The sequence below is a fragment of the Colossoma macropomum genome, unplaced genomic scaffold, assembly GCF_904425465.1.
Source record: "Colossoma macropomum unplaced genomic scaffold, Colossoma_macropomum, whole genome shotgun sequence".
NCBI classification, from domain to species: Eukaryota; Metazoa; Chordata; class Actinopteri; order Characiformes; family Serrasalmidae; genus Colossoma; species Colossoma macropomum.
In genome coordinates this window covers 8,705,996-8,720,964 of record NW_023494794.1, presented here as the reverse complement: position 1 = coordinate 8,720,964, position 14,969 = coordinate 8,705,996, and the positions used below count along the sequence as shown (strand labels likewise).

At 38.6% G+C, this 14,969-nt stretch overlaps 1 protein-coding gene across 1 annotated transcript in view; it reads left to right on the top strand.

The window, feature by feature from the left end:
- Positions 1-14,969, top strand: part of LOC118814461 — a 77,059-nt gene that overhangs the window by 26,893 nt on the left and 35,197 nt on the right. The window contains 3 exon segments of the mRNA XM_036580080.1: positions 4,256-4,960; positions 11,912-12,616; positions 12,713-13,369. Of these exon segments, the coding sequence (XP_036435973.1) occupies positions 4,256-4,960; positions 11,912-12,616; positions 12,713-13,369 (2,067 nt within the window).

Here is a 14,969-nt window from a genome sequence, read left to right as displayed (position 1 = left end):
ACAATAGAGAGACTCTTTTTTCTTGCTCCTGTGAATAGCCTTTCTAGAAGTTGGTTATTTTCTCCTAGTTGTGTTGGTGCTCTTGTGTCTGACTGACTGCACAACTGAAAGATGATTATGGTCACAATACATCATGATAACATTTAGCTACATAGACTTTGGCCTGCAGGGAAAAAGTGTGTAAAAGGACATGGAGTCCATAGCTTTCGTAACAGCTCAGTCCGGTAGCACAAAGTGGAGTACATGTCTTATTATTGTGAGAAAAATCCAATGCTAACAAACATTTGAGAAGCCAATTTTAAAAAAGAAGAATTGTTATCATGTTAACAGTAATGAACATTAATGAAACTAAGCACCATGTTAGCTTGCTAATGTTTTTGACATTGCTCTGTGCAATAGAATCTATTGTTAGATGTCTTAATAAAATAATTGTGTTCACAAATACGATCAACTAGATAAGGTTTAGCTTAAAAATAATTCTTCAAGGGTTCTTTAATAAAGGTACTTGTTCTCTACAGAACCATGAACACTTAAAGAGCCATTTGCATGCTTAAGTGGTTCTTTGCATGGTGAAATGGTTCCTCAGATTAATGGAGAATATATTGTATATTATACTTTTAGGATGTGCTGTGTTTTGGCTTGTCAAATACGGATAATGACAGAGAAAACTTCTGAAATATATTTTTTAATTTTCTACTTTTATTAAATAGTGCTTTGATTGCTTAAATGGATGAGTTGCCGCAGTACATGCTCAGAAGTGAACATGTTCCAATTTAGTTGCTTATGTGTCATTTTTTTCTCCAGATGTTTCAAAAACAAAGTTTACAGGAAACCCCATACGTAGCTGCGGGCTGTGTGACAGAGAACATCCTCAGTTATGTATATGTGTGTGGGTGTTTGATTTATTTTCTGGAACTTGTGTCATATGTACCTCAGCATGTTGTTTTTAAAATGATACCTTTTTTCTCTTTGATAAGAAAAATGCTTTGCATTTGCCATAAAAAAGCAAGAGATACAAAGAAAATGGTCAGTTGAAGAATAAATTGTTAGAAGTTAGCTGAAGGTAATGTTGGTATCAAAGCTTCATGACCTAATATGTTTTGTGTAATTGCCGGGTGATCAGCTAGTGTTGGTCTGATGACAGTTACATCAGCTTGATGTAAATTCAGATTATAAATATAAAGTGTTGCAGACAACTGCATTAGTCTAGAAGATGTAACATGCAGACAAAATGTCATGAAACTAAAAAAAAACAAATACCTTTAAGGTCAGTTTGCCTTGAAATGAAATGTTGTTCCCTGCCAACCTTCAAAGGTTATAAGATATTTCAAACAAAACTACATAAAAAATTTTTGTGAAGAAACATATTTCTTTGACATTTCTTGTGCCATTTTGTGACTTTTTAGACCGTTGTCAAGAGCTTCCTGCTTTTTATGCTTTAGGCTTGCTCAGTTAGGTTGCCAGATTGATTGCTACCAAGAGATTTCAGACCATATATTCAAATATATAAAATTTCTTGTTATTTTTGAAACATTAAAAATTGAAACTGAGCCCAATCCTAACCTTGATAACCCTTAATGAGCCTAACTATACTTTTATCGTAAGTTATAAGGTGAAATGCTTGGAACATGTTGTTGACTTCTATTCTCAACTAATTAAAAAGGGAGAAAAAAAACAGTTAAATAAACTTTATCTTGATATTTATCTACAAGCGACATAATTCTTGTGCAACCAAAATGTTTTGTCTACAGTTTGTCTTAATATCTTGCATTCCTCAACTTCATACTGTGTATCTGGATCTGGCAACCCATCAGGGTTTTTTTTTTTCCTCTCATATATGCACTTCCTGACTGAAAATGACCCCTTTACCCAGACCGCTGTCAGCTGGAAATCATCTGTGGATCAGAAGTTAAAAAATGGCTTAATTTCAAATAAAAGGTAAGATCTGTCCAAATTATATTTACACTGTAATCACTGAGCACTGAGTTTAGAAAATATCTCGCATTGTAAATCCAACTGTGAAGTTCTGAACACTTTTTAAATGCATTCAGTACAGATGTTACCCTACTAAAGAACAGACTGTTGAAAGTTTAACTATAGAATGATATAAATTTCATATGTCGTCTTTAATGCTGGTGTTCAGTAACTCTTAGATTAAGAAATTAAATTCTTAATTTCTCTGTACAGTGGTGCTGGATTGCAAATGTTCAAATCTCCTTATATATCACAGTAGATTATGCTCATGAAATACTGAGAAGCTGAGAAATCTTAAAGAACTCAATGTCATGTTGAATATTTTTGTATTATAATTTTTTAAAGATTTTTTTTTTAAAAATTAAAACTGTTTTTATGAAGATTTTGGCTGCGCATGCAGATATTCAGACATTCAATCATATTTTTATTTAGATATGAAGACTGGCTAAGAGATGGCTCAAAGAGGAAAACCTGAGGGCCGCTTTGGTAAGATATAATGTTTGATTATAAGGTCAAGGTTGTTATCGTAATTTTCATTATTTCCACTAGAGACACATAATTTGTTTATTGGTAATTTTCAGATAATAGCCTCTGGTTTGACAGACACAAAATGCTACTTGAGACCTTTTAGTATATGTTAGTTAATTTTCCTCTTTGATGAAGAGTAGACTCAAATAACGCACAAATTGCATGAACTGGTAATGTAACACAAAAAGTAATCCAGCTCGAATATGGCTTTACCCATTTACATTTGCAAGAGAAAAAAGAAATAGTTGTGGCCAACTTAGCAGTGATAAGGAAGAAGATGAACAAACAAATAAAGGATAACAAGTTCCTAATTTCTTTCATTTGGTTGATATTATAAGCTTATATCAGCATTATATGAGCACTCCACTCAGTACTTCTGAAATACTATGTGATGTAAATGATTAAAACACACAAGTAATTATTTGTTAAATAAATGTAGTCATTTGATGGAGGGCAGGTGTGTGTGGGGGGGTGTCTAGTAATTTTGTATAATATTTTTTTTTTGTTATTATTAGTTGCATTAGTCCGTGCAGTCTCGATAGACAAACACTGGAAGGTAAATGGGTCGTACTGAAGAGCTCAGTGACTTTAAACGTGGCACTGTCATAGGATGCCACCTCTGCCACAAATGACTTAGTGAAATATGAAAGATTTTATATTTTTTAAATTAAAGCTGTTTTTATGAAGATTTTAGCTGTGCATGCAGATATTCAGACATTCAATTACATTTTATATTATGAGGCAAACTAGAGGAACAGGTTGCATATTTTTATGTAATGTAAATTCTTCAAATCTAATATAAGTAATATAAATAAGAATATATTTCTTAGGTATATATGGGAAAGAACAGCATATATTATACACTTTGTTTTATAGTCTTTGTTAAATATTTTACCTTGAGGTTATATATGTGTGTGGGACACATTAGAGCTTGCACAGCAAGCAAAAATAAAAAAGGAGCACGTGTAATATTTTAAACTGACTATGATTTTGTGCCCGATGCTGAAGCATTTGTCTAAGTTCTGTTAATAAGTTAACATTACATCCTATAGAGATGTTAAACAAAGGATTATATTAAATTGATAAGATGAATAAGATCAATAAAGCTTCTCTATCTGGCAGTCTGATGGACGAGTCTGGGTTTGGCAAATGCCAGTAGAACATGACCTGTCTGACTGTATTGTGCCAACAGTAAAGTTTGGTGGAGGAGGGATAATGCTATGGGGTTATTTTTCAGGGGTTGGCCTGGACCACTTAGTTCCACTGAAGGGAAATCTTAATGCTTCAGCAGACCAAGACATTTTGGACAATTGTATGCTTCCAACTTTGTGGGAACAGCTTGGGAAAGGCCCTTTTCTGTTCCAGAATGGGGTGACCTAGAATGAAGATTGCGATCTAGGCCTGCGCATCCAACATCAGGGTCTGACCTCAGAAATAAGGTCTTAACTTCAGGATAAATGGGCAAACATTTCCACAAACACACTCCACAATGTTGTAGAAAGCTTCCCAGAGGAATGGAAGTCGTTATAGCTGCAAAGAGGGACCAACTCCATATTAATGCCTATAGATTTAGAATGGGATATCATAAAAGCTTCTGTAGGTGTAATGTGTAGGTGTCTCCGTACTTCTGTGCATATAGTGTGTGTGTGTGTGTGTGTGTGTATGACTGTCCTTGTCAGTAGGTTAGAACCATTCAATGAGGCAGGTTCTTCTTTGGATTACTTGACACCAAGTTTCTTTGGTTTTCCTGCAGGTGATACAAATCATCTCTCAGAGCTGAGGATTGTGCTGCTGGGGAGTATAAATACTGGGAAGAGTTCAGCAGGAAACACCATCCTGAACAGAAAGGAGTTTGAGTTAAAGAGAGCTGCTCAGTGTGTAAAGAGACAGAGAGAAGTAGCAGGGAGACACATCACTGTGGTTGAAGCTCCAGGATGGTGGAGAGATGTAGGTGTAGAGGAGAGCACTGAGTTACTGAAACAGGAGATTGTGCTTAGTGTGTCTCTGTGTCCTCCGGGACCACATGCCCTGCTGCTGATCATACGTTTGAACACCATATTTAAAGAAAAAGAGAAAAATGTGTTAGAAGGACACATGAAGCTTCTGCTTGAGAGAGTCTGGAGTCACACTATAGTTCTATTCACTCATGGAGACTGTCTGGGAGACACAACCATAGAGCAGCACATTGAGAGTGAAGGGAAGGAGCTCCAGTGGCTGGTTGAGAAATGTGGGAACAGGTATCATGTTCTCAACAATGAGAACAGGAGTGATGACACTCAGGTCACAGAGCTGCTGGAGAAGATAGAGGAGATGGTGGCAGCAAACAGTGGACGCCATTTTGAACTGGACAGAAAGATCCTACAGGAGGTCCAAGCGAGGAGGATGACAGAGAAAAGGAGATCACTGGAGAGGCTGACGAAGGTGCGGAAGCAGAGAGAATACTTCAGATCACAAATAAGTAAGCAATTTCATGAATGTATTTGTATGCACTTTCTTGTCATTACTTGAATGTAAGTGCAAAACGTGACATTTGTCTCTTGAATTGAAACAGATTGATTTGTCCCAGTAGTTTCAAGAAATTATCTTGGTCTTACTTTTAGAGCTGGGTATTGTTCAAACGTTTTTCATACCAAGGATTCCTGAAAGGCACAACTGTCAAAGTTTTGGCCTTGTTTTTGGAAGATCAGAAATTGGACTTCCATGAAGTCCCAGACAGCGTAATTGTCATAATTGTCCATCTCTCCCTCATCTCTCCCTCCATCACTCAGCATGGTGCTAGCAAATGCGGGTGTCTGTTAATTAATGTACCAGCATTAGTGGTTTTGGTCTCATCCTCAGTTTAGCAGGTTAAAGGTTCTCCACAAGAAAGAGCTATTAGTACAAAATGCTATTGCAGATAAAGTAGAATGGATTGAATGGATAAAATGAGAATTCCATTCAATCTTGATACTGGAGCCCACATAAACCTGTTATCTAAGGATGATTACAAGACTTTCTCTGTGAAAAGCAAAATTCACCTGGTAAATTCACTGGCAGTTCACACTGCCAACTCGGGAGGAGATCATTACTCGCTTTGCAAGTGCCAAGTGGTTCAGCAAGATCAATGTATTGTGAGGGGCAAAAAGCTTGATAAGCCACCTCAAGACTACGCGCTTTTAATACTTCAGAAAGGAGGTGGCATTTTGTATGGCTCCTGTATGGAATTCTGTCCGCACCAGAGGTCTACCGTAAAATCAGTCACATGATCTTTGAGCGTATACCTGGTGTGACAACTATGATGTGTGACAATCATTTGGGGTTCCACCAAAAAATTAATATGACAGGTGGGTGACACAAGTTGTAGACCTCACAGGCTTAACCTGAAATAATAACAAATTGGAGTAAAAACTCTGATCTTTGTGGGACACAAGATTTCAGAAGATGGGATAAAGCCGGACCTAAAATGAAGTCAGTTATAGGGAATATGGAGAGACTGCAAAGCAAAAGGAGGTGAGATGTTTCCTTTTCATAGGGACCTACCTTGCCAAGTTAATTCCCTGGCTCTCTACTGTGTCTCAGCACCACTCAGAGGAGTCCTTAAACAGATTAATGAACTAAAGCATTTTTGGTTTTCTGGTTTTCCTACACCTGACAAGATTTATAATAGGAGAGCCTATCCTCAAATTTTATGATCCTGAAGACACACCAGGATTCTGGCTGATGCGCCCCAGTGCAGCCTGGGATCAGTACTGCTGCAGCTGACTCAAGAACATTAACAAGTGCAGAGTGCCTTACATAAAGACCCAGACAGCAAGCTGAACCACTTAAACCACATTTTTTACCTGAATGACAGGCCGTACTTAAAATTTAATGTGGATTTCTTTGACTATAATGAGAATAGTCATGTTGCTATCATCAGAGACTATTTCTACTACCCTAAAGTGGCAACACTGCAATCTGCATCCAGTAAAGTAATCACTTTCTTGAAAACTGTGTACTAATCAACACAAAAGACAGCTTTTTTCTGTTACTATGTCAAAGCAGATCAGACGCTCACAGATAAAAAGACAAGGTTGAAGTTTACTTGAGGTTTTGGTAGTGGTACAGAGGGCATATTCAGAACAGGCTAGGGTCAGAACTAGAGAGCAAGAGAACCACAACAAGGGGACATCAAGACAGCAACCAAAAAACCATTCCAAGTTCAAAAACCAAAGGCTCAGATGATATTCAGCAAATAAACCAAAAAGGGCAGGTCAGAAACACAGAAAACAAGTCATACACAGAAGAATTTACACAAAGAATGCTCAGCATGCAACAGAAGGTGTTGGCAATACTTTGCAAATTACTAAGTTAAAGCCCGGGTTTTATATACTAACTGACTAAAGGAATGTAATGACAAATAGGTGTGACAGATTAGAATTCCGGTCACGTGATCTCCACCTGATTCGTAGGATTTGGAGTCCTCTGGACAGTCCATGGACTCAAGTGATCTTGTGAGGGAAAGGGAACGGGTAGAGGAGGCGCCCTTGGCTGGGGGCGTGATAGCTCCAGAACCACTGGGGCTGTCGAGGTGCTGGACGGACGAAGTCTTCTTAGGACAACCCCTAGGATGACCATGGATGTGACCACTATGGGCCTCACCAGGTTGGCTCCTGGGACATCCTCTGAGATGAGGCGCTGGCTTCTCAGGATGAAGACGGTGGAACTCCCCCACCAGACCGTGATCCTGGATGTCTTGGAGAGCTACCCAGCTACGCTCCTCGGGACCATAACCCTCCCTGTCCACCAGGTATTGTAAACGGCCTCCTCTCTGCCTGGAGTCCAGCAACCTGCAAACAGCATAGACCGGGGCTCCACTGACTACCACAGGTGGCGGTAGCTGCTCATTGGGTGCGGCCTCGTCCAAAGGAACTGGGACAACAGGCTTAAGTAGAGAGACATGAAAAGATCATGAAACATGGTACTGTCAAAGTAAATCAATTTTATAAGTAACCTTATTCATCTTTGCCAAAATCTTGAATGGACCAATATATTAAGGCATGAGTTTTCTTCAATCCTCCTCAAACCTAAGTCCCAATTCAACAACCATACATGGTTTCTAGGTTGATATATGGGGGTGTCATTCCAGCGGTGATCAGCCTGGGCCTTTTTCCCCCTTAAAACCTGTTCAGTGTGTTGATGCGTTGATGCCCAGACTTCTTCGCTCCTCTTCATCCACTGCTCTACTGCTGGAGCATTGGTAATCACCACATTCCATGGCATAAGTGAGTTTTTTGCCATTTAAGCCCAAGGCAAGAATTATGCCCAATCAGCCTGGTTCTTGTGACAGTACAGTCTGAGAAAGTTCTTGGTTGGCCCTTTCACATTGTCCGTAAGACTAAGGATGATATCCAGAAGTGAGACTCACACTGACACTGGTATGTTCAAAGAAGGCAGGCCAAACAGCAGAGGGAAATTGAGGGCCACGTCAATTGAGGGTCAGATAAAATATCCTCAGGTATCCCAGAAATCTAAAAGCTGAGGGTCGTTTAGTAAACGGGATGAATTGGACTGCTTGAGAAAACCTGTCCACTACTGTTAGGATGGTAGTGTATTGTTGAGAGGGTGGTAGAACAGTTACAAAATCTATGGCTATGTGGGACCAAGGATGGGCAAGAACGGGCAAGGAAACCAATTTCCCAGCAGGCAAAGTCTTAGGGGTTTTACATTTGGACCAGCTAGTACAAGATGCCACAAAACGGTGAATATTGGCCAACATGTTCTCCCACCAATATCTATTGCTCAATAATTGTTGGGTATGTGTCTCACCCGGGTGACCAGAAGTGATAGATGAGTGGGTCCATGTAATTAGACAATTCCTGAATTCTACTGGTACATACTACCACAATGCATTCAGGGGCCATAATGTTCTCAGGTGGATAAACTGTCTCTTTCTCTCTTGCTTCTGAAGTGGTAGTACATCAACTTTAGTATTTTGGGAACCAGGTCTGTAAGTAATATTAAATTGAAAACAGGAAAAGAACAAGGACCAATAAGCTTGATGAGGGTTTGGCATCATTTAAATATTCAAGATTCTTGTGGCCTGTCAGAACGATGAAAGGGTGTTTAGCTCCCTTAAGCTAGTGTTGCCACTCTTCTAAAGCTAACTTTATTGCTAGAAGCTCCTATCTCCAATACCAAAATTCTGTTTATGGGAGAAAAATGCGACTGGATGAAGCTTACTAGTACTGCCGGCAGCTTGAGAAAGGACGGCTCCTACTCCTATGTCAGAAGCATCTACTTCCACAATAAAAGGCTTCTCAGGATCAGGGTGAACAAGAATAGGTGCTGTAATGAAAGCCTTTTCAAGTTTCTGAAAAACTATTTGAACTATTTGAACGAAAACTAGTGGGGTGGCCAAAGTACTATAATTTCTGCTAAAACACCTGTAGAAATTGGCGAATCCCAGAAATTGTTGTAGGTCTTTAATGAAAACAGGAAGTGTTAAGGAAATTCTTAACAGCATCTACCTTGGAATCATCCATTATCACACCTTCTGGACTAAGAACATACCGTAAAAATGTGTTTCTTTGTATGTGAAATTCACATTTTTCTCCTTTAACGTATAATCGATTCTCCAAAAATCTTTCGAGTACCTGATGAGTGGGCTGAACATGTGCTTAAAGACTGGGGGAATAAACCAGAATATCATGTAAGTAAGCAATTGCAAATTCACCAAGCATGTCTCCAAGTATGTCATTAATGAAAGATTGGAAAACAGAAGGTGCTACGAACAACCCAAAAGGCATTACCAAGTATTCATAGTGGCTATTCCTAGTGGAGCTGTTTTCCACTCATCACCTTCCTTTATGAGGATAAGATTGTAAGCATTACAGGGATTTAGTTTAGTGAAAACTGGAACCAGTAGGTGTTGGCAATACTTCGCAAATTACTAAGCTAAAGTCTTTCTTTCTTTTTTAATGATTAAAATAAAATATTAATATAAACAATGCACAAGCAATGTGTGTTGGTGTTGGTATTAGCCATTGTACATAAGAATTCAATCTATCAAGAATGCAATTTAACCTTCTAACTCCGTAGATAACACAATTCAAAATCAGTTAATTATATTATAATGAAATAAATGTTTATAATTAACAGCCTGCAATTAAAACAATATAAAATTGTGAAATACATTTCTATTTGTACAGTTCTTTTATTGACTAACTTATTAACTGTAATTAAGAATAACTGAGATATAAAAAACTGATTACAGAGATTTATAAATGTTTCATAATAGCAATAATTACAATATAATTTCAAAATGCATTTTATAGCAATGTACACAAAAAGCTAAGTAACAGTGAATTGCACATTATACACTACATTAGGGTGTTATTACTACTTATAATATTAGGAATTAATTATCATTACATATCCTGTTATGACACATTAATCACAATGACTGATGACAAACATTGAAAGTGTAATTTATGGTCCAACAACAGCTCATGGACCAAACCTACAGTTTATCAAATTTGACTTCTAAAAAACAGCCACAGAAAGTAATGAATAACTAGAAAAGGAACTGAAATGTAATCACTGCCTCTGTTAAAATGAAAGCTGGCAAAAAATAAAACCCCCCCAAACGAATCGAAATATAGTCGACAAGCCAAGACATGTTTGGCGTCAGAAATTTCTTTAGCAAGATTATTTTAAATGGACAAAATTACACAGTCACTAAAACCAGTAGTAAGAGCTGATTTTAGTCCTATATGTAAACTTGTCAATGTCCATAGATAAAACAACAATAGTCTTGTAAATACTATTTCTATGCACACATTTTACCTTCATGCTCTCTATGACTTCCAGCATTAATGCACAGTGCACCACCGAGCACAATATGCCTCTGGCTCTGACTTCCATGAGGGAGGCATGTCTCTCGGGTTTAGGAGTTCCTCAAAAAGCTCCTTCCATCAACCAACAATATCCTTATTTGAAGTTAGAGTTTCTCCACCCTTGCTGAGTACAGCTTGAGCAAAGCCACCCTGATTGCTCCGGAGTTGCCAGACAGAAGCTTCTAGTAGCCAATCGAAAGTCTTTTTCCTTGGTCTATCCAAACTCCTCCCATGTTTTGGAATTTGCTTCAGCCACTGCTGCTGCTGCCTTTTTTGCCTGTTGGTACCTATCTACTGAGTTGGGAGTCCTTCAGGCCAACCAATCCCTAAAGGCCTCCTTCTTCAGCTTGACGGCCTCCGACATGGCCTCATGAAATGACACCAAACGTCGATCATTGACGTTTGACTCAAGAAGTTACAAAGTACACTTATGAACATCCTTGTGTTCAAACTTGGCATTCATTATGGACAACTCTACCTTTCAACCTCCTGCACAAGGTCTGGCTCCTTCCACCCAGTGAGATTACGTTCCACATGCCAAGTGCCAGTTTCCGCCGCAGGGGTACATGCCACCACGGACCTCCCTGCCATTTCCCACTGCTTATATGGCACTGCACAAGTCCCCAGTGTTGGACCTTGTGGTTGGTGGGCCCACATGGTTCCTCTCATGTTGCCTTTTCAGGCCAAGCCTGGCCAGGTTACATAGGCTGACTGGCCACCAGATGCTTGCCAAGGAACACTACCCCCAGGCCTGGCTCCAGGGGAAGGACTCTGTAACCCTCTCCTCGGCAGGGTACCCAGTATCTTTTGTCCCTTGATCATGGGGGATATTGGATTGAGTTAGTATGAGTCTTCATTCCATACCTGTTCTCTTGGAAGACCCTACCAGGAACATACTGCTCCAGACAATTTAGCTTTGTAAATCCTTAGACCACACAAGCCCTTCTGCTATGACAAGGTGCCAATCTAGGAAGGGATTCCAAAAGAGATTTTCTTTCTTTCCACTGCCATCCCATCAAGGTCTTGGTGACCTGTCCTTGCAAAGAGTTGAACCTTTTCCTTGTAATCTGTTGCATTATTGTCAGTGATAAAAAGAAAAAATTTCATTTTAGTAAACCCTTGACCTATTACTACCCTATTCATCATTACACACCAAAAACTTAAATGATTGTAACTTTTCTCATGAGTAGTCTTGAGTGATTTCCTATTTATTTGCCATTGTCAGACCATGTTGGTGGAACCTTTGAACTAAGGAATAAGTGACACTGTGAAAATTTGGTGTCCTTTCTGGATAGCCTGTTAGTAAGGTGTTGTCTATATTAGCTATTCAGATTTGCTTCAATTTCATGAAAAAACATTCTAAATGTTAATTTTCTATAGCCATTTCATAGAAAATGAATGTTTAGAATGTTTTTCATTTCAAATACATACAATAATGTTTTACAAATTGTACTTTCATTTAAGAAAATGAAAAAAGACATTTCTTTCAATGTTAATTATGATTATGAAGATTCTTGCAATATTTCTTGAAATAACTTGTTTTTCTCCTGCAGGTGATACACACCATCTCTCAAAGCTGAGGATTTTACTGCTGGGATACAGAGATGCTGGGAAGAGTTCAGCAGGAAACACCATCCTGAACAGAGAGGAGTTTGAGTTAAAGAGAACTGCTCAGTGTGTGAAGAGGCAGAGAGAAGTAGCAGGGAGACACATCACTGTGGTTGAAGCTCCAGGATGGTGGAGTAATAAACCTGTGGAGGAGAGTACTGAGTTACTGAAACAGGAGATTGTGTTCAGTGTGTCTCTGTGTCCTCCAGGACCTCATGCTTTACTACTGGTCATACGTTTGGACACCATATTTAGAGAAAATGAAAGAACAGCATTAGTGAAACAACTGAAACCTCTTTCTGAAAAAATATGGCGACACACTATAGTGCTGTTCTCTTGTGGAGACTGTCTGTTAGACACACCCATAGAGCAGCACATTGAGAGTGAAGGGAAGGAGCTCCAGTGGCTGGTTGAGAAATGTGGGAACAGGTATCATGTTCTCAATAATGAGAACAGGAGTGATGACACTCAGGTCACAGAGCTGCTGGAGAAGATAGAGGAGATGGTGGCAGCAAACAGAGGACACCATTTTGAAATAAAAGGAAGGATTTTTCAGAAAGTTAATGAAAAGAGGAAAGAAAAGGAAACAAGAGCAAAAGAGAGGATGCTGAATGTGCGGAAGCAGAGAGAAGACATAAGATCAAAAATGAGTAAGAAAATTATAGCTTGATACACAAACAACCAATCTGGAATCATAAAATGACAATAAGATTCTGTGAGATTAATGTACTTCTCTTTCCACACAGAGCATTCTCCTACACAGATTTTCCAACATCTTTCAGAGCTGAGGATTGTGCTGCTGGGGAGCAGCTATTCAGGGAAGAGTTCAGCAGGAAACACCATCCTGAACAGAGAGGAGTTTGAGTTAAAGAGAACTGCTCAGTGTGTGAAGAGACAGAGAGAAGTAGCAGGGAGACACATCACTGTGGTTGAAGCTCCAGGATGGTGGAGTAATAAACCTGTAGAGTTACTGAAACAGGAGATTGTGCGCAGTGTGTCTCTATGTTTTCCTGGACCTCATGCACTACTGATAGTCATATGTTCAGATACTTTGTTTAAGAAAAATGAGAAAAAGGCACTAAAAAATTGCCTAAAATTATTCAATGAGAATATCTGGAGTCACATTATAGTGCTGTTCACCTTTGGAGACTGTCTGGGAGACACACCCATAGAGCAGCACATTGAGAGTGAAGGGAAGGAGCTCCAGTGGCTGGTTGAGAAATGTGGGAACAGGTATCATGTTCTCAACAATAAGAACAGGAGTGATGACACTCAGGTCACAGAGCTGCTGGAGAAGATAGAGGAGATGGTGGCAGCAAACAGTGGACGTCATTTTGGACAGAGGATGGAAATGAAACGTAGGCAGAAAGGAACAAAATGGAAAGCAAGGAGGCTAAGAAAGTGTAAGTCACAAATACTAGATTTGTGTGCCAACATAAGGACATAAGGCCAGTTTTACATAAGGTTGCAATTGCAATACTACTACTACTACTACTACTAATAATAATAATAACAATAATAATAATTGCCCTTCATGGCCTATATGAATGGCAGAATTAGACAGCCCATGGCCATGTGGACTTTCTTGGTAATGTGCATGTGTCTACAAAGCCTGGAGATTTACATTAAGCAATGCTTAATGTAATATTTTTTGCATAACAGATCAAGTTTACATCATACAACAACAGCAACAGAACTGCTTCAAAATAAGCAGTGGGCAATTGCGCTGTCATTAGCAGAGCAGCAGTTTAGTCTCAGTTCAACACAGGTTTGATTAAACCAGTAACTTCGGAGTTTTAATACACTCCTGAATCTTAAATTCAGCCTGATTGCTCTGTCAAAACAACCACAAGTCTACCTGATCTACCACTAAACTTCTGGTAAAGTGGGTGTACTGTCAAATATGTCATGATCAGCTAAACTAAAATTAAACACTGTATAAAAAGGACGTTTTTGCAATTTAAAAGCTTACAAATTTGTCAGATGATATGTTGTCACAAGTTGTGATTACCCACAAAATTTCAAAATTTTAACCCTATATATCCAAATAAAAAAAAAACATTTTTAAAGTGAAGAGTAAAATTTTAAAAATTGTCTCTTTACAGTTCATTCACACTTACAGCACACAATAATCTTATTTCAGGCCTAAACTAACACAACAATTGGAATTACACAAAGTCTGTGCATGCCACTGGGCCTCACTGCGTACAGTATTTTGTTATATATTTTTATTACTTATAATTTCTTAGGCATCAACTAAAACCAAGTAGCCAAAGATGTATCTAAGGCATTTTTATACTCCACAGTTTGGCAGTCTACTTGGACGAGCCCCATGTTCCACACCTGCAAGGAACTTCCCAGCTGGTTGACTTTAAAATTGCACACTGATCCCATACTGAAGACACCACGGCCAATGCATTCCACTTAGCAGTCTTTGCAATCATTTTAATTGTTCAGCCTAGCTTGTGAATTGTTTCTTTCTTCTTCTTTTTTTTTTCTTGTATAGGGGAATGAGGAATAAAAGTTTGCCAAGATGAGATGCATGTCTGCTAGTTTCCCTTTTGAGTCAATAATAATGATTATAGCCTTAACTTTGAATGACCAAAAGATACACAGGTCGGATACCTTCTGTTCACTTGATTTGCATTTTAAAAACAGTATTGAAAAACAGCAAATGGGTCGATTCTCATTTCTTGTTCTGTTATTGTTAGAGGAAAAATCAAGAAATTTAAGAAAATAATCGTAAAATCAAATAACAAACAAACAGCAATGAAATAAACGGTCATATTCAAATGATCCAAATTTAGAATTTCCCATCATAAGCGGAAATAAATGTGCAAAGTGCAGGTGTGGAAGCTCAGAAATCACAGAAATCAGCCCTGTGGTTCTGGTGTATTGGTCGGCTATATTACTTTTTGTATAAGCGTTTTTATATTTGACCTGTATAAACTATATGAGAAAGAAATGATGTAGGGAAAAAAACTGAACTCCTACCATTTGACG